The sequence below is a fragment of the Pezoporus flaviventris genome, unplaced genomic scaffold (genome assembly GCF_033815535.1).
Source record: "Pezoporus flaviventris isolate CSIRO_AGI_PZ_B2104156 unplaced genomic scaffold, CSIRO_AGI_Pfla_v1 ptg000037l, whole genome shotgun sequence".
Classification (NCBI taxonomy): domain Eukaryota; kingdom Metazoa; phylum Chordata; class Aves; order Psittaciformes; family Psittacidae; genus Pezoporus; species Pezoporus flaviventris.
Genome location: NW_026892585.1, coordinates 12,223,749 through 12,249,565, shown reverse-complemented (window position 1 = coordinate 12,249,565; position 25,817 = coordinate 12,223,749). Strand labels below are relative to the sequence as shown.

The window sequence follows — 25,817 nt, the reverse complement described above, 5'->3', positions numbered from 1 at the left end:
CCAGAGGCAGGGAACTCAGCTCCTCCTTAACAGCAGCCACACTTTTAAGAGCTGGTTGCAGTTGGAACCATGGCACTTGGTATGTGGAAAGGACAGGTCATGCTTATTTAAACCCATCTTTATATCTGAGGTTTCTGAAGACACCACCACCCCTCACTCTCCTCCATCATGGTTGCTGTGGCATCTAGATGTTCGTGAGACAGCCGCCGACAGCATGGAGTAGGGACTTAAGGAATAGAAGCCTCGCATAGCCTCCTCTAGTCCCTGTTCCCATCCACTCACCTGCCCATCCTAGTTCCCTTCCCCTGAGTGTTCCCCTGTGTTGTGAACAGTTTCTACATTGGGAGCACAGGGCAGCACTGCTGCCTCCCTCCCTCTTCTTCCTCTCTTCCTTCCCTCTGCCCTTATGGCCAATTTGGTGGAGCCAGTTGTGTGCCATCACACCGCTGTCATTCATGCCTGGGCAGCACCTTTTTTTACTCTCTATAGAGAATAATGTTGCAGTGATACAGAAACAGTGTTGGCAGAGTAGCAGGGACCCTGCTGAAGGTGCTGAGCCCTGCTGCAACCAGCAGTTTTGAGCATAGGAGCCCCTGTGAATCTGCTTTTCCTCAGCAAACAGGCTTGCTTTGGCTATCTCAGAGGTCCATTGTTGTTCAGGTGACTCTGCTCTCTAGCAACCATGCTCCTGGAGAAACGTGGAGGGCTGGGAAGTCCTGAGAAGAGCATTGGCTCTTCATGAGGAGTTTAAATTGTAGAATCATTAAATGGTTTGGGTTGGAAGGGACCTTAAAGCTCATCCAGTTCCAGCCCCCTGCCATAGGCAGAGACACCTTCCACTAGACCAGGTTGCTCCAAGCCCCATCCAACCTGGCCTTGAACACTGCCAGGGATGGGGCAGCCACAGCTTCTCTGGGCACCCTGTGCCAGCGCCTCAGCACCCTCATAGGGAAGAACTTCTGCCTAAGAGCTCATCTCAGTCTCCCCTCTGGCAGGTTAAAGCCATTCCCCTTGTCCTGTCCCTACAGGCCCTTGTCCAAAGCCCCTCTCCAAGTTTCTTGTAGCCCCTTTAGGCAGTGGAGCTGCTCTAAGGTGTCCCCTTAAGGAGCCTTCCCTTCTCCAGGCTGAACCAGCCCAGGTCTCTCAGCCTGTCCAATGTTGCCTTTTCCTAAGAGTGGCATTTAATAAGTGGCCTATGAATGAGCAGGCCCTGCCAGGGCTGTAGCAGTTCTGCCTTGCTACACAAAGTAGGGCTGCTAAAAGGCTGAGGAACTTTAAAAAGCTTCCAGCACACTGAAGGAGGGGGGTTCGGGAGGTGGCAATGGCAAAGTTAAGTTCCCTTCTTTTGGAAAGGGAACACTGCATCTTTGTGCAGCAATTTTTTCTCCCCTTGCTTAGGCTTGTCCAACAGTAATCTGAGTGTTCCAGCCTCTAACCCAGAGTCAGAAGAGGGCCTGGCACAGAACCATGAGATTTAAAGTTCTGCGTCACACCAGCTGTCTACTAGCAGAGGGGGTGGGTTGTGTTGAAGGGGAGGGGGGGTATAACAATAACAAGCAACATTTAGATTTACAAATAGCACCAAATAGATTTACTAGAGCTTAGGGCAAGATGCAGATTTGTTTAGTGAGTTCACACACGCGGCTGGTCTGCTCTGATGTAATTCCAGTCCGTGTTTCCTGTCTTGATATTTAATCCAGGGTATGAAGAGTGGTTCTCTCCCTCCCCATTGTGGTGCGTGCTGTAACTAATCACAGAGCCACCCTGCATGAAATAGCTGTCTGTTTGGCTCCTGCAGAATTTGGTATGTTCATTTTACATAGCAGCAGTGATTAGAGTACATTTTTAATCTGTACATGGTTGTTTCTTCCAGAACCTAACAGCTTTTTGCCACTGGGGGAATGGAATTTCCACTAAACAGTATTACGTGTTTCCAGCGTACACAATACATCAATATTGCCCCTATATGTGCTCTGCAACATTATGCTTTACCTTATTCCAAGAGGAACTGTTCCACTCTACACTCCTTGTCGATATGACTCATTTTCACAAGCTGTTTTCTTAGGGAAACAAACAGGATACAACTAAAGACCGCACAGGAAAGGTTGTGTTTTCACTCCCTTTTTTGAGACATTGTACTAGCAAGGAAGCTACATCTCGCTTGCGGATGTCAGTGTTGCAGTGCGAGCACGATGTGAAGCACATCTTTGCTCAGAGCAGCAGGGAGGTATTTGTCCCTCTCCGATTCTATTGTGCACTAAGTGCCACAATCTCTTCCAGTGGGAGAGGCTACAGAATAGGCATGTTGAGGTACCACCCATCCTGTACTTTGCAGGTCATCACCTTTACTGGTTTCAGAGCCAAATGTTCCATAAGGCATGTGGAGTGACCAGCTAGAAAGTAACAGTCTCTCTAAGCCTATATCTATTTTTCAAATAGTAAATATGTGAAGGTCATACACTATGGTGAATGCTCTGCAGTGATTTGACAATCCCTATCTTTTGTATTATTTTCTTTTTAGGCATGGATAGTGAGAACATCTCTATATCCTTTTCAGACGTCAGGTCTTTATTTTCCTGAAACATACTTTCCTGTACACCCACTTTTCTAGGAATGTGGTGTGTGTGAAGCACAAGAGAATTTGCTTCTTCTATACTAAGAAAAAGCAGAATGAGCGGTAGATCGTATTCTTCCTGAAGGGTTTGATGTTCAGAAACAGACCCTGTTTCCTTTTTATTTCATATAAAAAATCTAAATCCACACCAACTGCAAATGGGAAACTGAGTAAATACAGAGATCTCAGTAACTAGACTGGAGAAATCCGGTGGTCAGGCAGACTGGCAATTCATCAAAGTAGCATTTTCCTTGGGCAAAATCAGTGAGGATTTTTTTGACCTTAAATTATTTCCATGCATTTTTTTTACCAATTGTGAGTTGAGTGCAAGCTTCATTTCTACTTCATAGCAGTACTTCCTGTTTTCAAGATATGAATGTGTCTCCCTCCATTTTTACTGTAAATCTCTTGTGCCTCTCAGCTGTGTTGTCTCTATTTCTACTGAAATCTTCGTGTCTGTTTCAGGTTGTGAACAGCTCGTCCTTGTATGCCTGCACTGCACATGCCCATGCTTCAGAGCACGCAGAACCTTCTAATCTACTTAGAATGAGACAAGTGCCTGCTTCATCCTCTTATGATTTCACTATGGCCCCGTGTGGTTCAGAGTCTAATTTAAAATGACTTCTCTTGTGTTTTTTAAAATCCCACATAAATCCTCCATCAAATCTCAAGTGCCAGCCGAAATCTTCCATTTCTGCACCCATTTCTTCTCTTCTGCTGGCACCGTATGCTCATATTGTCTTTAACTCAGCACAGTATTCTGGTAAATGTAGAAGGAAGAGTAAATGAGTTGTTTTGGGTCGTGCTTTATTGACTAGGGAGTGAATAAAGAAAGAAACTGGTCTTTCAGTTTCAATTCGGGAATTAAAACCCCAGCAGGAGGTGATGGCATCATACCCTTTGAAGTCTGATCTCAGTATATTCCTGAGTTCAGGTCAGGTCTCCCATGGGATCCTGAGCTTTGGCAGATGCCGTTCTGTAGTCTGTGCTGTGCGATTGGGGTTTTGTGGATTGATTTATACATGGTTATTAATGCAGGCTTTGGTAACGTAACGTAAGTGCATCACAAATCCTTTGATGATGACGATTAATTGGTAATGCACCGCATGATGCAGAGCATCGAGCTGCTGGGAAGGAAGGCTTTCAATTTATTTAAGTGATCCCATCAGTCAGAGAATGTGGCTGGATGTGAGCCCCCAGCTGCCTCTCCCTGGGAGCCATGCACAGGTTGATGGCATCTACCTGCAGTGTGAACTGCTACACCACTGGTGTACAGCCACAGAGGTCTTGGGAGATGGAAATGCTCTTGACCCTAGGCATGGCCACGGGAGGAAAACCTTGGGGATTCTGGACCAACGAGCTGGAAGGATTTGGAGACAAAAGCAGTAAATAAATTGTGGTCATTTCTCACATTAAAAAAAATAAGTGGAGGGATAATGTTCCTTCCGCATAGATTCACTGATGGGTAACAAAACAGCAGGAAGAGCCTTCCAGATTTGACCTGTAGGCAGACTTGTTTCTCTTTTGCCAAATTTCATTGCTTATCTTGCTGTTGGTCTGCTAAACTACAAACCAGGCCTTTTAGTAACGTTGAACTTCACGCCCTGACACCTTATCCTACTGTCAGAAGGTCAACTGTGTCAGGAAAGGAAAGACCTGTGGGAATGTGCTTGTTATGAGGTGGATTCACTACATTTCATTGTGGTAAGGTGGCTTCTTCTCTCTGTGCTTCCAAAGGAGCTGGTGGGGGGAGCCCTGCAAGGAAACAGATGATGAACAGCCTTGGGTGAGCTATGGAGGTGGTGAGACTCCAGGACTGAAGGACAGACATTGTTGGGTGCTTTTGTTAATGGATGATTAAGCTCCCACTCACACCTTAAACATGCTAATTATAAAGCTTCTAAATATAGATGAGGAAAAGTCCCATTTCCTATTCCAGCCTATGAATAACTAAATATTTGCTTGTGGAAACTGCTTTCTTTAATGACTGTGGTTCTTCTGAAGAAGTAGCTTATGTAAAATGTTCCACTTGAGGCAGTTTCCCTTTTCTGCAGGTAGCTCTGATCCTGTTTACCAATGTCAGCACAAAATCAGGGGTATGGCAGGCAAGCTCTGGTGAGGCTCTCTGCATCAGCTGGAGGAGTTAATGTCCTGGTAGCTTCTCCTCTGCCTCCATCACAGAGTGGGAAGTACAGAGTACACCTTGGCTGCAGCAGTAGCAAACCTGGCACCTTTGCTTAAAACCACCGTTGTGGGCAGTTTAAGCCAAAAGGCTGAACTTTGCACCAAAGCAGGTGATGTGCAGGGATGCACCCATGTCTGCCAGGCTCTGAGGGTGCTGGGGACAATGGTTTTTGAACCACTGTGGCAGATTCACTTTAGCTATTCTCTGAAGAGTTGTTGCCCTCTTTTTCACTAAGCACATACTGTGTTAGATTCAGGCTTGTGAATTATAAGCTGGTGGTATGAAGGGGAGAGCATGGGCCACCAGGTTTAAGGACTTCAGATCTTCAGAAGTATAGCTGGCTTGCTAAACTGACCAGCTGTGTGTGCCCTATGAACCTGTTGCAATGGTCAGGCAAAACAAAACACGTTAGAGTAAGCTGCTGTCAGTGCTGATTCTGAGCTTTAGCTGGAAAGCTGAGTCACTTCACCATCTCAGCAGGCTAAGGATGTGCTTGTGGCACTTGGCATTCCTGAGCCACAAAGCATTAACTCAGTTAGAAGTGTCACCTCAGGTTGCTAACTGCATGGTAACCCCTGGTGGCCTGATTGCTGCCTGCAGAGACCTTACCAAGGGCAGATATAACCCTTAGTCTCTAGCAGCAGTGTGAGCAGAGCGTGATGCTCATCAACTTTCAGATTTTAGTATAAATTTCCAGGGATGAAGCTAGGCAAAGATCTTCCTATTACTTCTGCAGGACCCACAGTTTTACTCCATATACTGAAAAGATTCCATTAATAGCAAACCCTGTGGAATGAATGTGTTACTTAATGCCCCCAATCCCTCCACCCTCACTCCTCTCCATACCTACTTAGACGCATTAACTCCATTGTGCCTCTCAGAAGAATAAGGCCTGAGAATGTCATTACCAAATTCAGACACAGTTTTTGTGTGTTTCTATTAAATTCTCTTCATCTTTGTAATTTCTGGATGCACAGGTAGGGTGGAAGCTTTTTGCAGCAACTCAAAAGTAGTGTTATTTGGGCTCCAGTTATGCCTTACTGCCATAAACTGATGTGCAAAACCTCTAAAGGTGCAACCCGAAGAGCTGAAAATACAATGGAAAAGGGTCTAAAGGAGAAATAGAGGGAAAAAATCAGTTTGCCTGAGGGTGCACTGGAATTAAAGGGCAGAAACACAACCCTGGGAACAGATACTTATCCTTGAAGAAATTGATGGGTATCAAAGCACAGAGAGAAATTTTGCATGTCTATTTATTTCAATGGGAATTGGGTGCCCATATAGCTGTAGCTAGTTAAATCCTATTGATGCTTAAATACCTTCAAAAGTCTGTCCTTATTCTATACTGGGCCAGTATATTTTGCTTTTGCTCTGGGCACATGAAGGATTCCTTCATTCCCAGAAGAGCTGATACTGAAATGGGCTCAACTCTCTTGTTGGTTTCATCTCATTTGAGACAAAAATGTCGTCCCATCCACCACTTTGGTTAGTTTTGGTAGTTAACAAAATACCTATTTTTAGACATCTGACTGGGTTTATTTTCATTAGGTTCCAGCAGACTACTTGTATGAGGACTGACTCACTTCATACTACACTCATGCAGGTGTAATTGCATTTTCAGTGAAGTTATTTCTAGTTTACACTGGTAATACAGGGCCTACCTGGTGTGAGTCACCTGCTAATTCTCTTCAACATGAAAAAAATACCAACTACATTTTCTAACTTATTTTTTTAATGTAAGCTAAATGCAGGCCTATGAGTAATACATTCCACAGCAGGTACCAGGCAATGAATGGATGTGGCAGTTCTAGCGCGGCTTGTGTGCTGTAGGAAAAGAGCCTGAACTTACACAGATCTGGTGCTACCAGCAAGCCTCTTGCAGGCATGAGCCTGCATGTGGGAGGCTGGAACACCACCTCCTGCAGGTCTAATTCCTTCCCTTCTGGGAAAGAGGAATAGCTGGGGTTTGTTCAGAAAATCACGTGTCCCTTGAGCTTGACTGGGAGATGTGTCTGTTTCCAGGTTTATCCCAGAACTAAAGGTAGTTGAGCAGCTAGTTCCTGTCTGTGTAGGCTCCTCCTGGGGAGATGAACCAGGATGGTCTGTCCCACATCTTTTAGAAAATAAACAACTGAACAAAACCCCACAAAAACAAGGCTAGATCCTCTCTCCCTGCTTTCCCCTTGTTAATTCACACATGGCTGCTGATTGCAACCAACCTCTGGTGCTGGCTGAGGTATTAAAAGAGGCACCTTCTAATTTCTTGGTTGCAATGATCTCATTTAAAGAAAGCAGGTGTCAGTGGTGGGTTGTAAGCATAAAGGAGGTGGATGTTGACTGAAGGCTATACTATCATAGAATCGTAGAGTGGTGTGGGCTGGAAGGGACCTTAAAGGCTGGCAGTTCCAACTCCTGCCATGGGCAGGGACACCTTCCACTAGAGCAGGTTGCTCCAAGCACCTGTGTCCAACCTGGCCTTGAACACTGCCAGGGATGGGGCAGCCACAGCTTCTCTGGGCACCCTGTGCCAGGACCTCAGCACCCTCACAGGAAGAACTTCTGCCTAAGAGCTCATCTCAATCTCCTGTCTGGCAGTTTAAAGCCGTTCCCCTTGTCCTGTCCTTACCTGCCTTTGTAAAAAGTCCCTCTCTGCCTTTCTTGTAGCCCCTTTTAGTTATTGTCAGACTATGTTATCAGCTCCTTCTTTTTGTAACATTGATGAGTAGCATTGTTAGACCTTGGTTTTGAAGTGCTGGAAGTTCAGGTGTGCAGGGATTTTTGCTGCTGGATATCAGAATCTGCTAGTGGTGTTCTTTCTGAAGCAAGTGCATGCATTAGTGATACTGAATTTACAAACAAGGGTAGCTTTAGTTATATACTCTTCAACTGTAACATGCAAATTCAGTGCTTATAAATGCAGTCACTTGGTACATGTAAACCTTAACTGTAATTGAACTGCAGGTGTGGAAACAATAAACTACAGCAATAAAGAATGTATATATGGATTTAAAAACAACTGTGACCAGGCAAACGCTTTTTTTGCTGGTAGTCATCTGTGATAGTATACAGTTTTCTAATGCAGTAAAAATATTGTTGAGTAAAAAGAGGGGTAACAGATCAGAAAAGTGTCATTATTACTGAAATGCAAAAGGTACCCTAAGGCTTAGCCACCTCTTTAAGATATACAAGGAAATTCGGGTGATGGGGAGTTAATGAATAGTATCTTTGCTCAAATGTGAAGCTTGTCTGAAAGAAAAGCACTGCATAAGATTACATGAAAGTCACTAACCAATATAGGGAAAATAGTTCTGGCAGTGCTGGAATACACCAGCTGAGTCTTTCAAGGGAAAGAATTAACTTGTTAAGAATAATAATAATAGTAATAATAATAATAATAATAATCTTGATACTGCTGTGAACATTCACTCTTTTACTCCTTTGCGTCTATTCAAGCTTAAGTAATTCTTCCCACAGTAAAGTGTAAATGAAATATTTCTAAATCATTTTAAAGTAAATATTTAGAACTTTTATGATTCTGGGTCTGCCTTAGCCACAGTTTTCCATATTCAGTAGTATGAGAGCAGCACTTGATGCTATAAAGCAGCACACGCATTCTAACAGTATTACCTACACATTAAAAAGGTGAGGAATGTCTCTATGGCTGAACAACAGGGTGTTGGTCTTGCACCCTTCATCACAGTTGACACTGAGACTTGTTCCCATTACTGCTTGGGAAGCTTAGAGATCATTAGTGTTATTTTAAAACATAAAAAGCAGAGCTGAGTTCAAATGCAATCAATGCCCTGTTTTGCCAGGCACTGTGTGAAGCTGCTGGAAAAGGCTGTTGTAGGATGAGGAGCTCATAGAGAACATACAGTGCTGATACACCTCTGTATAGCCACGGAGGTAGCCATGCAGAAGGGCTCATGGTTATTGCTTTACTCTTAGCATTGGCAGCTTGTGCCACTGCCTGCTGTAGAAGACAGTCCACTGTGCTAAGCGCATTAAGAGGTTGAGGAGAAGAGGTGCTGTCAGTGTGCTTGTCCACTCTTGCCATTCCTGTTCCTGGGCTCAGGTCAGTTAGGTCCCAGGGTATGTGCAATTAAGTGAACCTCTGTGGTGTGGTATCTGGGATTTGGTGGAGTAAAGGACTTGCTAAGATCTAGGCTTCCTTCTTAGAGCAAGGCTGCTGTGAAACTGCTGGGGCTTTCCACTAAGTGACCACAGCCAAGGTAGAGGGGTGGTACTATGATGCACCCAACCATCATAGGGGGCTCTCCACAGGTAAGGCCACACTTATCGTCTGGATGGAGACATAGAAACTACTTTACTACTAGTACAAGTAAGTTTCTGTCACTTGGGCTTCCTGTTAAGTCATTTAGAGTAGTAACTCATTCTTTCCTAGCTGCAGCAACCCTCTCTTACAAGAAAAGGCAAGATGCACATGCAGGCAGGCAAACACCTTTTTCTATTGAAGTTAGTGGCAACCACCACTGAGGTTAGCAGAAGGGTTCGGCTGCATCACATTTGGGGCATTCTCATGGCAGAAGTGACTTCATGTAATAGCTCTTGATTTCTGATCCTCTCCTTTTCCCCTCCTCACCAGTAGAGTGTTCTTATCTCAGTTGTATTTTGTTCTTTTCCTGCAGGAGAAAATACAAGAAAACATCACAGAGGTAAGAGTAAATCGCAGAGGACTGGAAGCTGTTTGTGAGTCATCTGTCTCTTTTTGTTAGGGGGTTTGAAGGAGGATTTTCCTATTACCAGATTGGTTTTGTTCCCAGGGAAATGCCCTTGTACTGATTGTTGCCCCCTCTGAAGGTCCATCTTACACTGCTCTTCCTTCAGACCCCCTCTGCTGCTAGCATTATTTGTTCCTTCAGATCCCCACTGCCATTAGCAGTATTTTTCCCTGAGTAAGGACAGAAATATTTATCCTTGAAGGTATCAAGCCCTAAGAAACGTCACTCTGTTCCTTCTACAAGTTCTGCTGGTTCTAACTCCTATCGCTTACTCATGCTGTAATAACAAAATGGATTGTGGGCTTGTAGTGTTGCTAATGATCTGTGCCTTTGCAGGAGACTGAAGGAAAACACGGACACTGTTGATAAACAGGCCCTATTACAGCTACCCGATCGTTATCGTACTGTCTCCTTGCAGGAGAGAGGACCAATGGGGGGCTTTGACAGTTTCATTTCTTTCTTTGGGGCCCTTGTATTTGGTTGCTTCAGAGCCCACACTTTGCAGGACAAAGTTTTTTGGTGCTGAGCTGACTCTTCTTCCCTGCATGGGGAGTATTAATTGGTGACTTAATCTCGTGACGTGCTGAGCATCTTTAGTTCATGTTGACTTTAACTGGATTTGAGACTCCAACAGAGTGCTTCCTAAAGACTAAACCCTGCAGCTCTGCTGAGTATGCCCTTTAATGTTATGTGATGATGGAGAGAGCTGGCAGATAAGCCAGCGTGGTGATGTGATGGGCTAAGACATCACAGCCACCCCTCCTGTTTGCTATCATGCTACGCTGAAGATGATCACTCCACTGCAGCATTGGCTGGATGGGCTGCGTGTGTGCTTGTGTGTCACAGCTGCTAGACACTGAAGTGCAGTGGCTTGAATCATGTTGAGGTATGACAATTTAGTGGGAAATACTGATTTGGAGGTTTCTGTGCTGAGCTGCATGGTGGGCATTGTGCAGTGTGAGCACAAGAACAGGGAGAAGGTAAATATGCTCCCAATTGTTTTCCTGAATGTGGGGCTGACACTAGTCCTGTTTGCAGCTTTACTTTTCTCCCTGTTTCCCTTTCTGCTGCCATGATTGCTAATTAATTATGAACATGTATCTGAGCAGAGGTCTTGAGTTGCTGTGAGAGGATTTGTTCTGGGGTTAAGATAATTTCCAGGAGCAGTGATTGCGCTTTGTGTGTATCCCCTCAGCACTGTTTGCAATGTCCTCGGTAGTGTGTCTTATTTTTGGGTGTGTTTTCTATGTACATAACCATGGCATCAAAGAAGTTTGTGTTCAGCATCTCTACAGGAGACTTTCTGTAAGCCTTGGAAGAGAGATGAAGTATGTTTAAAGCTCCTACAAGCTCAGTACACAGTTCTATTAATGACATACAGAGAATTGAGTATGCCAGACTGTTTAAACATACCATTACAGGGTTATGTTTTTTGCCTTGCTAACCTTGCTTTGTTCTTGATAACCTTGCTCAGCGGGCACTTGCTGCTGGCTGGAGTGCTGTGCAGCTCAGCAGGGTAGCTGCTGTGGTTGGGAATCGTAATTTCCCAGCACCTAGGGCAAATTAGCTGAGTAGTGCGCTTCTGACTTGAATTTACCACCTGCTGTGTCATTAAGGTATGGTACTAAAACGGAAATTGCACATGCTGCCATCCGATGCTGAAGTGTAACATCCGGGAAAAGGAAGCAGTAGGATGGTTGTTCATTTAAAGGTTGGTTTTAAGTAGCATCTCTGTTGAGTTGGTAGTTCCAGCAATGAACATAAGCTGATGACTTGTCTCAGGTCTTCACTTTCTTTTCCCATATTCATTTGCTGTGGACTTTTCTTTCCTTCATTATGTTTTTTTAAAACGATTTTGGTGGTTCTGATGTCGCTGGGCTCTGGAGGGTGGCTGACAGCTGAACTGGAGCATTCTTAATAGAACTATACAACGGTTTGGGTTGGAAAGGACCTCAAAGCTCATCTAGTTCCAACCCCCTGCCATTGGCAGGGACACCTTCCACTAGAGCAGGTTGCTCCAAGCCCCGTCCAACCTGGCCTTGAACGCTGCCAGGGATGGGGCAGCCACAGCTTCTCTGGGCACCCTGTGCCAGGGCCTCAGCACCCTCACAGGGAAGAACTTCTGCCTAAGAGCTCATCTCAATCTCCCCTCTGGCAGGTTAAAGCCATTCCCCTTGTCCTGTCCCTACAGGCCCTTGTCCAAAGCTCCTCTCCAAGTTTCTTGTAGCCCCTTTAGGCACTGGAGCTGCTCTAAGGTCTCCCCTTAAAGAGCCTTCTTTTCTCCAGACTGAACCAGCCCAGCTCCCTCAGCCTGGCTCCAGAGCAAAGCTGCTCCAGCTGTTGGGGCATCTTTGTCTTCCACTTGCTTTTGCATCTTCTTCCTTTTGTTTCTCTTTGGGGAGTGTTACCACATAGGAATGCTGAGGTGATAGTAAGCAGCACTTAGCTATGAAGAAGGAGACACTGCTGTCCTCTGTACTTTGCAGTGTAAAGAAACAGGTTCCCCTGTGTGCAGACCTGTTGGGAAGGAAGATGAGGTACGTGCAAGAAAATGTGGGGTGATAGAGTCAGAGCAAAATTTGAGTCATTCTAAAATTGCAAATAGAAGTGATAGACGCTGACTTTTGCCTTGATCATCCTGTTAACTGAGTTGACTTAAATGCTTTTGTAACAATAATATATTGATATGATTTTTCTCATAAACTTGGAAGTTTCACAGCTGTCTAGACAACCTTAATTTCATTAGACCCAACCCAGTAATTGCATCTGAACCGCTGAACTGTGATGTAGATTAATCACAGCAATACCAGAGAAGCAGGATATTTAATCAGAAGTCGGGTCATCTATCATTCTCCCATCTAGTTCCCTTTGGGTAAGTGAGTAGTAGGTATAAGCTTATTAAATAGTGACTGGAGGGGTAGTCAGCAAGGGGGAGAACTAGACAGGAAGCCAAAGCTCTCTTGAACTGTCAGGTCCTGGGTTGGGTTTGCTTTTTCTGGAGCACCTGAGACCTCGGTCATGTTTGATTTGTCTGCCGAGAGTCCCAGTTATCCTGAAGGCAGCCAGCTGTTGGCTGCCCGTGGTTTCCTTCAGCTCCCTGGGATATTGAAAGGGAAATGAGCTTTTCAAGTAGCTCATGGCAATCCTCTCCTAGATTAGATTTGTGCTTGGGTGACATTCATATAGTGCAGGTAGTTCTGCACTTCTAAGGACTCAATGAAGGCCTGTTTATCTTCTCAAAATCTGTCAGATATATAATCTGTGTTAGTTTACACGGCTATGAACCATAGCGTTGCATTTTTACTCTACCAGTAACAGAATTGCATGTGTTGCTGATTTGGTTTAGCTATTTGTTGGTTGATTGTATTGTTTAATTTTCTACTAAGGTGCGAATTCTTTTACAGTGAGCTCATTTTAGATAAAAGTCAAGTAAAAAGAGTCCTGATATTTTATCCATCCATCATGGATGGGTGGACGTTTTTCCCTGAGTACCTGCTACTGCTTTCCTGAAGGACAAAGTAGAAAAGGAAATATAACCGATGTGCCCTTGGAATATGGCTGTGACCCTAAAGGAAGCATCCTAAAGGGCCCTGCAAAATACTAATGTCATTTCTTTAAAAAGGATTGTACTCAAATTAAAAAAGGTTGATATACAAATCACATGGCTGGAACATCAAGCCTTCCCTCATCTTCATAAGGTTTTGTTGTTTCTCCTTCTGATGATCAGGCAGGAATGTCATGAGCAGAGATCTTCTTTTCCATCCCTCTCCCATGCTTTCCTGTACTTTCTCGTGTATATCTGTGCTTCTTAATTCCAGTTGCTCCAGCATTTAGTTAACATACTCTTGGAGGAAAACGTGAACATGTTCTTCCATTAAGAAATGAATAAAAGGATTATGTATTTATGCTCATGTATAGTACAAGAGGTGAAACCATAAGTGCACAGTGTTGCATGCAAAATAAGTGGGAAAATGGGTTCCCCCCCCCAGCTTTAGTTGATAGTCATCCTCAGTGTTACTCATGTTTATACCTCTTTATATTACAATAATCGACTGCATCTTTTCCATTATTTCAAAATACAGGCAAGTGTATCACTTCAAAAGTCTCATTCTAGGTAATCTTTAAGTTAGGCATTTACTCAGGACCAGATCCTGTGTGGAAAACTGTGCTGGGATTATTCTTGTCCTTTAGTGCTATTAGGATACACTAAAGAGATCATCACTGGAATGAAGCATCAGTGCTCTCTCAAAGCTGATTCTCTGTGTAAAGGCATTAGATACAGTGGAAGTTATCTCTCCCAGTGATAGAGTAACACAGATTGAAGGGGCCCTCTGGAGGTCAAGTCATCTCTTCCAGCTCTTGGTGCTTGAGGACATCACTGTGGCCCTGATTGACTCTTGGCATTCCTGAACTTACTTCATTTGACAATATGCTTAGACCTTAGTTCTGATACCATTTTATTTCCACAGCTTATCTATTGACCTTGCAAGGTTATCTTAATTACAAATGATAAAAATACCCCTAATTCCTTAAGCTGTGCAAGTAATTATAATATTGCTTAGCTCAAGGTTTTATGTAGATATATACATACATGTAGTATCAGTGATGTGCACACACAATGCGGGACTTCATGTGTCCAAATTCTTTGTAAATTCTTTTGGGTGCTGAGACTTCCCTGGCTCCCTGTTACTTCAGTAGGACTTCTTGAAACTCTCCATTTCAGGGAAACTGGTGTTAAATTTTCAATTCAAGGCTGCTGGTCATTATGCAAAAAGAGATATGACTTATTTCTATAATATTACAAGTGAAGCTGGTTCTGTTAAATTTAATAAACACTTAATTTCAGTAGAAAGGTATTAATTTGTTGAGTGCTCTATATTCATTGCACTGCAGAGTCATAGGTGCTTTGGGAAAAAATTGAACGTGGTCATGTAAGTAAAGCTTATAATTAATCTGCATGTGAAGGGGGCGAATCAAAATGACACTGGTAACCTTAATTTGGTATTTCCTGGCTTTCTGGGTGCAACTTGAGTGATCTTCTAATGCAGGTTAAGTGCAGTCAGATACTGGCAGCATTACACAGCTCTGCAAAGGGGGCTGTAGGTCAAGTGAACAAATTTGAGTGGAGTTTGTGCTTTAACTCATGGAGGGAGTTTATATTACTTGGCTGTGTGTAGGGAACCTTCATGCTGAGAGGAGAGGAGGTAGCCTACCTCTAGAAGATCCCAGCTTTTGTTCTCCTGACACTTTCTGTAAGTGGAAAAAACACTGAAACACTGAAAGTAATGTAAGCTTTTACATATCCTCCTGCTTTCCGTCCTTCTCCTTTCCTCTGTTTTAGACAGCTGGAAGATGCAATGAGATTGGGCTCCAGACAGATACACACAATTTTGTATTGTTTTTTCCCTGCTTTGAAATCTTTCTTAGTTTTTCTACTCTAACCGGAGGCAACCATTCCTTAAGGTGATGGCTCTGGAAGAGGAGGCTATGAATTTTGAATCCCTGTCATGAGTAATGGGACTTCTTTATCCAGAGCAGGAGCAACTACAAAATAATTATGAAGCATGATTAAATAGTGACCAAATCTTTCTTATATATTCCATTATTATGTATTTTATAGATATATATATGATATCAAATCTTTCAGTATATTCCTGTTATTTTACTAAAATTAATTTTTCCATATCTTATATAATGCTGAATAATTATCTGTAAATACAAGTCTTTAATTATTAATGACTAATATTGACTATATTGAGCATAATTTTGCAGCTGATTTACAATATCTAAAATATTACTGGTTGTGCAAAATTTGTTGTAACAATAACACATCTTGCTTAATAAGGAATGGACTCTGCCAGATTTGGAAATGAAACAAGAAGCTTCTGCTACTCATACTGTGATGGCAAGTGTTCTTATCTATTAAAAGAAAGTTATGTTCAAGTTTTTCCTAAAACTGTTAATGTTTAGGTGAAATTCAGCCATAAACTTCAGTATCTTTTCAGCAGAACTGGTAACACACTCCTTCTTTTGATTTGGTCCTCTCTCTACACGACACTGGTGTTCAAAGTGGAATTGTGGTGTCTTCTAGATTCAGATTTTCTGGATAGTGTTTGTGTCTATTTGTTGCAAGATATTTGTAGTCCCTCGATTTGCAGGCTTTGTTCCCTTTTTGCTAGGATAGGATCAGTGTAAGATGAAAATGATGTTGAAAAGTCATAGTCTTTAATGATGATAAACTGCTATCAAATGCTTGGTATCAGATGTTCAAACCAAAATGACTTTGCACAGTGCAGATGTTTTCTATTTTAAATTTCTAGGTGCCTGGTTCAAGTCTTGGGGAGAGGCAGAGCAGAAGCAGTCTTGTGCCTTCTGCTACTTTTCTAGGCTTTGTTATGCAAAGTTGTCTGCAAGAGAGCTGCTGGAAAACAGGTTTGCACTGACTGTACACCTGGGTGATTAACATTCCTAAAATAGGTGATATAGATTAGATACACTAGGGCCTTATGATAGTTTGGCACTTCTGTTTGCACCGATTGGAAGCAAGCAAAATAATGCATATATGAATCTGGAAAGCTGCATGGGGAAGAATAAATCCAGTCTCCAGACACCTTCCCATTGGGTTACTTTAGCTTCTTTCAGGGGTGTCCAATCTTCTCAGTGACTTATTTTTAGCTAAATTGAAGGGATTTGCTTTTTTGCTTATAATTCTGCTTGTGGGTGCACAGGTACCTACCAGTAAGTGTTCATTTCCATTTGAGTTAACCTGAGATCCTTTACTGAAGCATGTTTAGAGAATTAGATTAGGATTTGGTGAGGGGATGTAGCAGGGAGGAGTTCTCCCCTGATGTAGACATAATTTGTATATGAAGGATAATAAAAATTAATGAAGAATTTAGTTAAGCCCTATATTATTGCCTATGAGACATGTTCTTCCTGTAAAATATTATTGATTTTTTGGTTTTGTTTCACCCTTGAGAAGCAAATTACTTGGGTCTGATGCATGCAACACAGTGAAACTTCCTTAGTGACAATCACATTAACTTTGATGGTCATGTTGGTAACATAAGAGCAACTCACGCAGTCTTCTATAGATAATCAAACTGTTCATTTTCCAAGTCTGCATGAAAATGATTTATGCTGCTAGTAAGGGGCCTTCTTTTGTTGGAGCTCTATAGAACTTCTTTTTTTTTGTCCTTCTTATTTGCGCTGCAGTTTCTTGATAATCTCTCAATGTTCATGGAAGAACTGCATGAGTATCTGGGAAAAAATCATGTTCTATTTCTTGAAAATAACTGCTAACACAAATGCTAAGACATCTGTCTCCAGTCCTGCTTTCCCCAGCTGCCATTTCCTGTTCCTCTGTTCATTTCATCCCTCTTTCCTAGCTGTATGTGATTTTTGTCTAATCTACAACATAAGGATTTAGTCTTGAGACTCTGTATCGCACTGGTCTTCCACTAGCACACACTACACTCAAAATCACAGAATCTTATCTGTTTCCTCCTTATCTGTTTTCTGAATCTTATTCCTCCAAGGGAAACCTCAAGAAACAAGTGGGAAACTCAGATTTGGGATCCCACTGCCACTTGCTGCTCTTAGGCTGTACCACTCTACTCTTCAGTTGCATATCCAAAAGTTCCTGGGGAATAAAACATCATGAGAAGGAAGAAAGCAAAATAATCTAAATGGATTGTTCTTCTTTAACTGAATAATGCTAAATTGCATCTGGTCAAACCAATAATCCCAACAGCTGCTAATGACTTGACCCCTTGGAGCCAGCACTTCAAGTAGTGGATAGGTATTCCATTGATTTTTCCCATCAGGCATTTATAATGTATGAGCTGGAACAACTTCCAGGCAATTTTCAGCAAGCTGGGTAATTACAAAAACCTGGTCATTTGAATTACCCTAAGATGCAGCATTTCCATGACTAATTCAGAACTCCTATGTCTTAGCTGTGACTCAAATTCAATTTGAATTGATAATGAGTTGTTTTAAGCCCTCTCTTTGATTTGGTGGTCAGACCAAAGGGCAACATTTGAGGAGGGTGTGAGGAGGAGAGAGGGAGAAAGACAAAAATGGTTAGCGACTGCCATGATTTTGGCAGTTAATGTGGGAATGAGCTTTTATTTGAGGACCTCCTCTGGGGGAGAGCGATATAAGTGAAGTCCTGTATAAGTTTCTAGCCTTCAGAATCTCTCCCTTCCTAAATGTGTGTCTCCCTTGCAAATGATGAAGAGGGAATCCTGAGGCATTTTCTTAAACATCTATCAAATGCAACAGATGAGGCATCCTTGCTGAGATAATGTGCCCCAGAGAGAGTCAGCTATCTACTGGCAGTGTGACTTGTTCTCGAGAGAGATTTCTCACTTTCAGTGTGGATTACACCAGAGCCACTGACAAGTCTTACTGATGCTAGAAACCCTTTTTCTTCATTGCCACATCTCTGATTTCTGCTGATTAAGCTCTGTGTTTCCTTTAGCACATCCTCAGCAGACTCTCCAAGTATTATGACTAGTTCTCTCTCACCCCCAACAAATGTATTTTGTTTGCGGTGTTGTCCTGCCTATTTTGGGATGGCATTTAACTTTTAATTCAGTGGCAGGTGAAGAAGTCCTCCAGATCTTTATGCCATATCTACATGGATGCTGCTCTCTCTCTGGGCCAAGGGATTCATCACACATTAAGGTGAAAATATCCGCAAGAGTCTGTTGTGAAAACCTTGGCAGATCTTTGCTAAGGGCCATGCCATCTCCCCAGGCATGGTGCGGCAGGGCTAGTAATGTATTTTGGCAGGCAGGTTTCCGAGTGTTAACATCAAAAATGGAAATTAAGCCTTAAGTAGAAGGAAAGGACTTGGGCTTCCTTTGTGCATGCATTAGTTTAAAAAGGAACCACACATTAATACCCTTTATACACGTTTCAATGAGCACCACCACAGAGAAGATTAAGAAGCAATTTACTCTAGTTTTTTGGCTGGTGCATCTCCTTCCCTCAATCCCGTGCATCTCCTTCCCTCAATCTCATCCATCTACTGATGCACTGGAAGAGATGCAGATGCTGTTACAGAATCTCATGTGTATTTTTCCAAGGTTTGAGTTAAAGTTATGCCCCAGTGGATGATGATGTTAAACTGTCATCATGCAGCAGAACAATTGTTCTCCTGCTAGGGAGCAGGTTCATGTAGAAACATCCAGTTGTTACCTACTTACCTGCAAATACTGTGCTTCACAAGGGCTTTGTAAAGTATCTGAGGTGTTTATATTGTGGGTTTGTTTGACTGTGTTCAGAGATACTAACATGCCTGATTGTGTGGATGTATGAGTGGGTAGGTTAGATGAACCTAAAATAGGTAGGTTAGATGAATCCAGCTTAGTAGTAAGATCTATCCCAAGCTCTCAGGATTAAAGACTGGCAAGGTCATTTCCAAAGATGTGTGGTGGTTTTTTTTGTGTTGTGTCACTTTCAGTTATTTTCTCCCATGGATTTTGAGAACATTTATAGTAGAGAAGTGCTTTGGTTTCTCCCAAGATGCAGGCACAAGACTTTGGATATCTGGGCCTCCAGTGCCTGATCAGAAAACCTATTTTTAAGCTTGTGCTTTTTTCAGTATAGCTGCTTTTTCCTAATCTTCCTTCTGATTCATAGAGTACTTAAACCCACATTCTCCTCACCTAGCTACAGCCATACCTTCCGAGAGAAGAAATACTGATTGTCTGAACGTAATAGAAGTGCTATAGTTAAATCATGAGTTCTTTCTGAGGTTATTACTCTCTGCATATACAAGTATCTTATTTCTGTGCTCCTGCACAACACATTCAGATTTAGTGGTGCATGTAATTAAGGTTCATAACTTTAGAATGTTTCTTGATTAGTATTTACATAAAACATGTTTTCAGCTTATCTTTAATTATTGTCTCGATTAGGACCTGCTATTTTTAAAAAGGGGGGGGGAAGTATTTCTGTTCTCTTAAGTTTATTGTCAGAAACAATGCTTCATGAAGTGCAGCAAGTGCTCTCTGGACTTGCTTATCGGCAACATACAGTTATTCTAGGCTTATAGAGCATTGTCTCCTTGGGTTCCTTTTCAAGGTCTGGGGCCTTAATAGTAATGAGTGGATAGGATGGAAGTGGTTCTTTGTTGGGTTGTTAGCTCTGTACATGGAATCTATCTGATTTCTTTGTCTGCTAAAAGGTGATTTAAATTCTAGGGTTTTTTACTTCTGTTCCTATCAAAATGGATCCTGCTATAACTGAGTTCCACATGAGCTGGTAATTTCTCTATTAGAATTTTTTTCCCAGCTACCTAATAACATATCAACAAATTCCAGCAGTACTTAGTGATGACTGGCTAAGAACTTCTTTGCCAGTTTTATCTCATGGTCAAGTAGTATAATCAAGACAAATACCCACTGTGAGAGCTGGTGGGATCCACCTCCCGGAACAGTAATGGTCCTGTGGTTTTGTGAAGTAAATTATTGGCATTGGAACATCTGGTTAAGCCCTTCCAAATGAAACAGCATGTTGATCCTCATGAGAATGCTCAAGGGGTGAGCAGGCAGTGAGACTAAGCTATAGTCCAACTGCTGCTGAGCTGAACTCATGTAGGCCATGATTAAAAGCATAGTGAGGAGATAGACATTTGGATTATGAATGCTTACTGTGTTGTGTATGGATAAATAAGTGAGTTTGATCTCTAGCAGCTTATCCAACACCTTTTGCCAGTAGATTTGCTTAGAAGAGAAAACTAAGACTGCTGTAAAAATATGTTGCTCATGCTCTGAAAAGCATTCTGCTGGTTGCTGCTTTTTCTCTAGACTGGCTAAGCTATAGGAATGGTTGTATTGCAACAAGCTGCCCAGGGCAGTGATGGAATCGCCGTCCCTGGAAGGGTTCACACACCGCGTAGACGAGGCCCTCAGTGACATGGATTAGTGGTGGCCTTGGCAGTGCTGGGGAATGGTTGGACTGGATGATCTTAAAGGTCTTTCCCAATGCAACTGGGTCTGTGATTCTGCTTCAGCTTTATTACAGATTGCGATTGTGATTTCTTTAATTTATTTTTCTTCTTCCTCTGGCAGTACTCTGAATGTTTTCAGATTGTGATGACAAATGCTCCTTCTGGGGAGTTTCTGCACTAATAAACAATGGTGACAACAACTTGCTCTATTTCATGTTATAGCTTCAAATTTAATGACTCATGAGGCCCAGAGAGCTTGAACACCGATCTGTTTATTGACGCAGCTTAAAGACACCAAGGACTGAAGTGACAGTAGGTATCATCAATCAGCAGCCTTGTTGCTTTCTCAAGCAATGCTGTTTTTTGATGGCTGTTTTAGAGAAAACTGTAAAAGCTGGACCAGATTAGTTCAACTTCAGTCCAGAGGTGAGAGCTTTATCCCCAGAGCCTGATGGACTGTCCTCAGCACACACAGAAGTTGCCCTGGAGGAGGACAGTGCTGTAGACCATTCAGTATCAGGGTTCACATTATCACAGCTACCTTGCATTGTGCATCTGGAAGCAGTGAATATCAGGGTGGAGATACAAAGGTATGTGGAATAGATGCATCTGTCCTGTTTTTAAAGCGAGATGTGAATTAGCTGGACAGCAGAGCATTAGTGTGAAGAAAATACCTGAAATAGCTGAAGGTTTTGACTCTTTTGGGGCCAGAATCTCTTGGGACTTTCTGAATGACTATTCCCAATGTGTATGGTTTAGTTCAGTTTCATTTCACCCCTGTTCTTATCTGAACATTCTGAACACTTGGAGTGCAGCATCCCAGTTATTTTGTCTGTGGGGCCTATGGGCAGGCTGATGCTTTGCTTTTTGTATCCTTGAGAAACAGTGAGAGACCAGTGGTGATCAACATCAGCTCTCAACTTTTTATCTCTAGAAAGCAAAGTTCAGCCTTTACTTATCAGCATAGCCTTGGCACTGTGCTCTCATCTGAATTCAGAACTGAAATATCTTAGAAGGAAAATATCATTAACGCTGGATTTGCCTTGTCTAGTAACCTTCCCTTGGGAGTTTAAAGAATAGACGTAAAGATATTTCTGAATTGCATCTTTATTATCCTTTAACACTTCAATTAAAAGAATAATAGAATCATGGAATCACAGAATGGTTTGGGTTGGAAGGGACCTTAAAACTCATACAGTTCCACCCCCTGCCATGGGCAAGGACACCTTCCACTAGAGCAGGTTGCTCCAAGCTGTCCATCCTGGCCTTGAACACTGTGAGGGATGGGGCAGTCGCAATACTAACACATTCACAAGGTTGTGTGGTGAGGACGTGGCTTCTGTCTCAGGTGGTTTGGGTCCAGTTCAGGACAGTTAAAAGAATGACAGAAGGTGGCACGGAACCTCACAGATGTAGGGAGTTTGTCACATCACCGGCAAAAGCACTTTCCTCTGCCATGTGCAGCTGGAAAGTTGTGACTTGCTCTCATTTATTCAGTGGTGGAAACATGGATGGCTCTGAGAAGCCTTGCATGCTGTCTGCAGATCTGCACAAAGAGATGCTGTGGCTGTAAAAGGTGCTGGTGGAAGAAAAGGTGAAAAGTGACTTCAGCCTCTTCATCTGAAAGGAGGTATTAGGAGCTGATAGAGAAGCAGAAGCAGGAATAACATAAGCTAAACCGTATTTAACCTCTAGCATAACACTTCAGTAGGGACATCTGGATTGCCATGTGTTGAGAGTGCATGAGGGACTTGCTTGGTGAATGAACTGGTAGAGTTCTACATGCTGAATAAAATAGGGAAAAGGGGATAAAAAAGATGACTGGCATTTTCAGATGCAGACTTTGTGATGTCTGCATATATGTAACTGCCCATTCTTAATTGGGAAACCTGTTTTGTTATAGTAAGAGCAGACAGCATTCACCTGCCTACTCTTCCAGCTGTTTGTTGAAAGGCTGTAATTAGGAAAACATATTTCTTCTAAGCATCATATCCATGCAGATTCAGCAAAAGCTTTCAATCTGAGTGAGGAATATGCTACCTAGACACCAGGTTTTATGAGCATATGATGGATTTGTCTCTGTGGAGGGATTCAGCTCAAGGAATAGGCACAGAACATTAATGAAAGCATGAACTCAACTGGAAACATAAAAATGTAACATTTTTGCTTTGAACTAAAATTATTAATATTTAGAAATGACATACATTTTCAGTGGATCAATAAATGACATCCATATTTTTGTCAGGAATACACAGAGGAGTCTTTCAATTGCTGCTAGATTTGTATCAAGGGAAAGCGAAAGGACCCCGAGTGAAGTTAGTTTAACTGTACTGTTAGGCATTACTCTTCCATGAGAAAGATGTCCAACAAACATTTTGAATGAGACTTTTGAACAGCCATAACTATGTCGTACAGCTTTTAATAAATCTGTGTTTCTGTTCAGCAGCGCTTTCCCCATCCTCCTTCTCTTGAATTAATATAGGTTAGTAGTGTTCTCCTGAAATTGAGTTGGAGCTCAGCCCCCTCAAAAGTAGAAAGCTTGTTCCTGGATCAGAAAACTAGGTATCATGGTTATTAGGCGTTAGCTGTCTTTCAGAGCTGAAGAAGGATTTGTATGTCTGGAAGCATGTCTTTCCAGTCTATCAGTTAAACTCCCACACATTTAATCTCAAACTGAGGACTTAAGTGCTAACGCACACATATCCTGTGCTGCTTCACAAAACCATGTGGCCCCTGGCTTCAAAAGAGCATGGGTCTTCTTTATGTCTTGTGTGCCAAGCCACTGCAGATGCTTTGGATGCTGAGGGCTCTTCAAATAGGTTTGTTTAGGTGACTATCATTCTTATCACTATCAAGTCAGGCAGAAATACAGTCGCAAGCTGTTTTTTGCTGAACAGCTAAATAACTTCTAGATGTTATAGAGACATCTTAGGTCAGTATCAGGACAAAGATATTATTTACATGTTTCTCCTGTTACTCTAGTATCAAAATCATGCATAATATTGGAAAAGCAATAGGAAATGTGACCTGTGTGTATGTACTTGTAGCCAAAGAAGGAAAGGGGGGAATGAGTGAGCAGTACTGGGAAAGCAAAGGGTGGATTATAGAGCTGTTCAGCTTTGTTGTGTGGTCTGAAAAGCAGTCGAGGTTACCAAGTGGTTCACAGGAAATCAGTTTAATGACAGGTGTTTTCTCAAACATATCCATATCACACAAGCAGTACTGAGTTATGATGCCTAGTCTAGATGAGAAAAAGATGGATTTAATGTATCATACACCTTATCTTAATGTATGCATTTAAAAGTCTTTAAGAGGAATCTCCAGTGCAAGGAGAAACAGAATTCTCTTGGCTGGCTAACAGATGGAGACTCAATGTGCTCTGTCTGCTCTAGTGGTTTAAAGCTTGCTATAATATATATGTGTTTTCATTCTGTTATTTGAAAACCATTTTATCCCAAGTTATATATAGCAGTACTGTCTGTGTTCAGGCTATGTTGGACATGTATTTCCACACAGGGCTCTTCCAAGCTAGTGTGAAGAGACACTGGCACCAAATTTTCTGGGAAAGGCAAGAAACTTTCATCTCCAAGAATACCTCTTAGGCAATTCTAACAGCCACCACCCTCTCACACGGTGAAAGAATGACCAAGCAAATAAGTGCATGTCGATTAAACACTATTCTGCCTAGGAGTGATTCAGTTTTAAAAGCTGATGTGTTTGAAGCAGAGCTTTTAAGAGAACTGTAGAGTGGATAACTGCTGAGGTCTAAATGCAGCTCTGTGACTGTATCTATGCATAGAGATCATGCAGCAGTTTCCTTGCACTGAGAAAGCTTCCAGAAGATCATCTTATAGAATCTTAGATTCACAGAATGGTTTGGGTTAGAAGGGACCTTAAAGCTCATCTAGTTCCAAGCCCTCTTCTCAGAAAGGTTCTCCTTACACGTTTACAGTCATCAGTGAAACTAATGGTTATGGCTGAAGATACTCTAAAGCTGTTTGTTTTGCTTCTTGCCCTTGGAATAATTTACCTGTCTTCCTTCACACTGGCTGTTTCTGAGCTATGTTAAAGCATGCTTTGTAGGCAGCACGCAGCCTGTTCTGTGGTGTGTGGATGCGGCTCTGTGACTACTCAAACCCTCTAACTAATTAAAAGTATCGTTGGTGAGAACTGGAAGAAACCCGTGCAAAGACTGTGTCTTTCCCTTCCCTGTGAACTACTTACTCTTGCATGGGACTGCAGCACCTCATTCTGTCACTTACCAAGAACAGTGGTGACGTATTATTTTCGCAGTACGGTGAGATAAAATAATCTCATTGTGGTAAGTTAGCTTGAATTGTCACTTCACGTTGCCATTCCTGAGATGTTTGTTTAATGTCTGTTTACTGCCTGGGTCTTATCAACACTTCCCAAGCTGTGCTGTTTGGAAACCTTAGGCTTGAAACTTTGCCAGTACTGCTGAATAGTTCAGTAATGCTTTTTTATTACCTGCCTTTTGACTTCACATATGCCACAGGCCACGTGGAGAGTCTTATTCAGTGGTATGATGCCAGTATCCTATCCAAAGGATGCAGCTGTAATAAAAGGAGAAAACAACCTAGAAAACTGGGTAGATTATCAAATAGAGAAACTATATAGGTCTTCAGAGGATCAAACAGCTCATCAACTTAAACATACAGTGTCCTGAATGGAAATAATGTACTCATTTCAAAGTTGCACAGGTTCTGTTTTTCCAATAGAAACATCATAGTACCGTGTGAATCATCACAGAGAATAATAAGCTACAGACCTTTCAGAAGGGAAGTTATGTCTGCCCTGTCTGGAAAAATACATTTGCAAGGAAGTATTGAGGTTTAGGTAGCATGACCTTGCCTAGAAGTAGTATTTCCCCTTTGCTTTGTTTGAGATGTTTAACATTCCTGTCCTCTGATTTGTTAGTTTGGGGATAATCTGCAGCAGGTTTGCAGCTCTCTGGGGAGCTTTTCAAATGACCTGAGGTTCATTTTTAGTTCGGAGTATCTCTAAACCTCAACTAAACAGTTTATTGAATTCGATAGGTCACTTTCTACCACTGATTTGTATTTATTTTTAATAATTAATTTAATTAATCTTTTCTCATCTCATGTGCAAAACCAGTTTTAAGTGCCCTGTATCTGCTGCTGATCTCAGGAGATCTCGTAAAACCTGGTCTGCCGGATGTTTTCCTCTCACTTGCTTGTTATGTTATAAACTAATGTTATGCAGCAGAAACAAATTAGAAGGGAGATATTTTGTTGTTTGGCACTCCTCAGGTTATGAAACAATGCTTACTTC

General features: G+C 42.2%; 1 protein-coding gene across 8 annotated transcripts in view; it reads left to right on the top strand.

Moving 5' to 3' along the window:
• The window catches only part of PDE1C (phosphodiesterase 1C), a 276,791-nt gene that overhangs the window by 109,327 nt on the left and 141,647 nt on the right, over positions 1 to 25,817 (top strand). For 3 of the 8 annotated variants that reach the window (XM_061464732.1, XM_061464731.1, XM_061464733.1), the window contains one exon: positions 9,449 to 9,475. The exons of the other annotated variants lie outside the window; for them this stretch is intronic. In XM_061464732.1, coding sequence (XP_061320716.1) covers positions 9,449 to 9,475 — 27 coding nt within the window. The remainder of the gene's footprint in view (positions 1 to 9,448; positions 9,476 to 25,817) is intronic. 8 annotated transcript variants of the gene reach the window in all.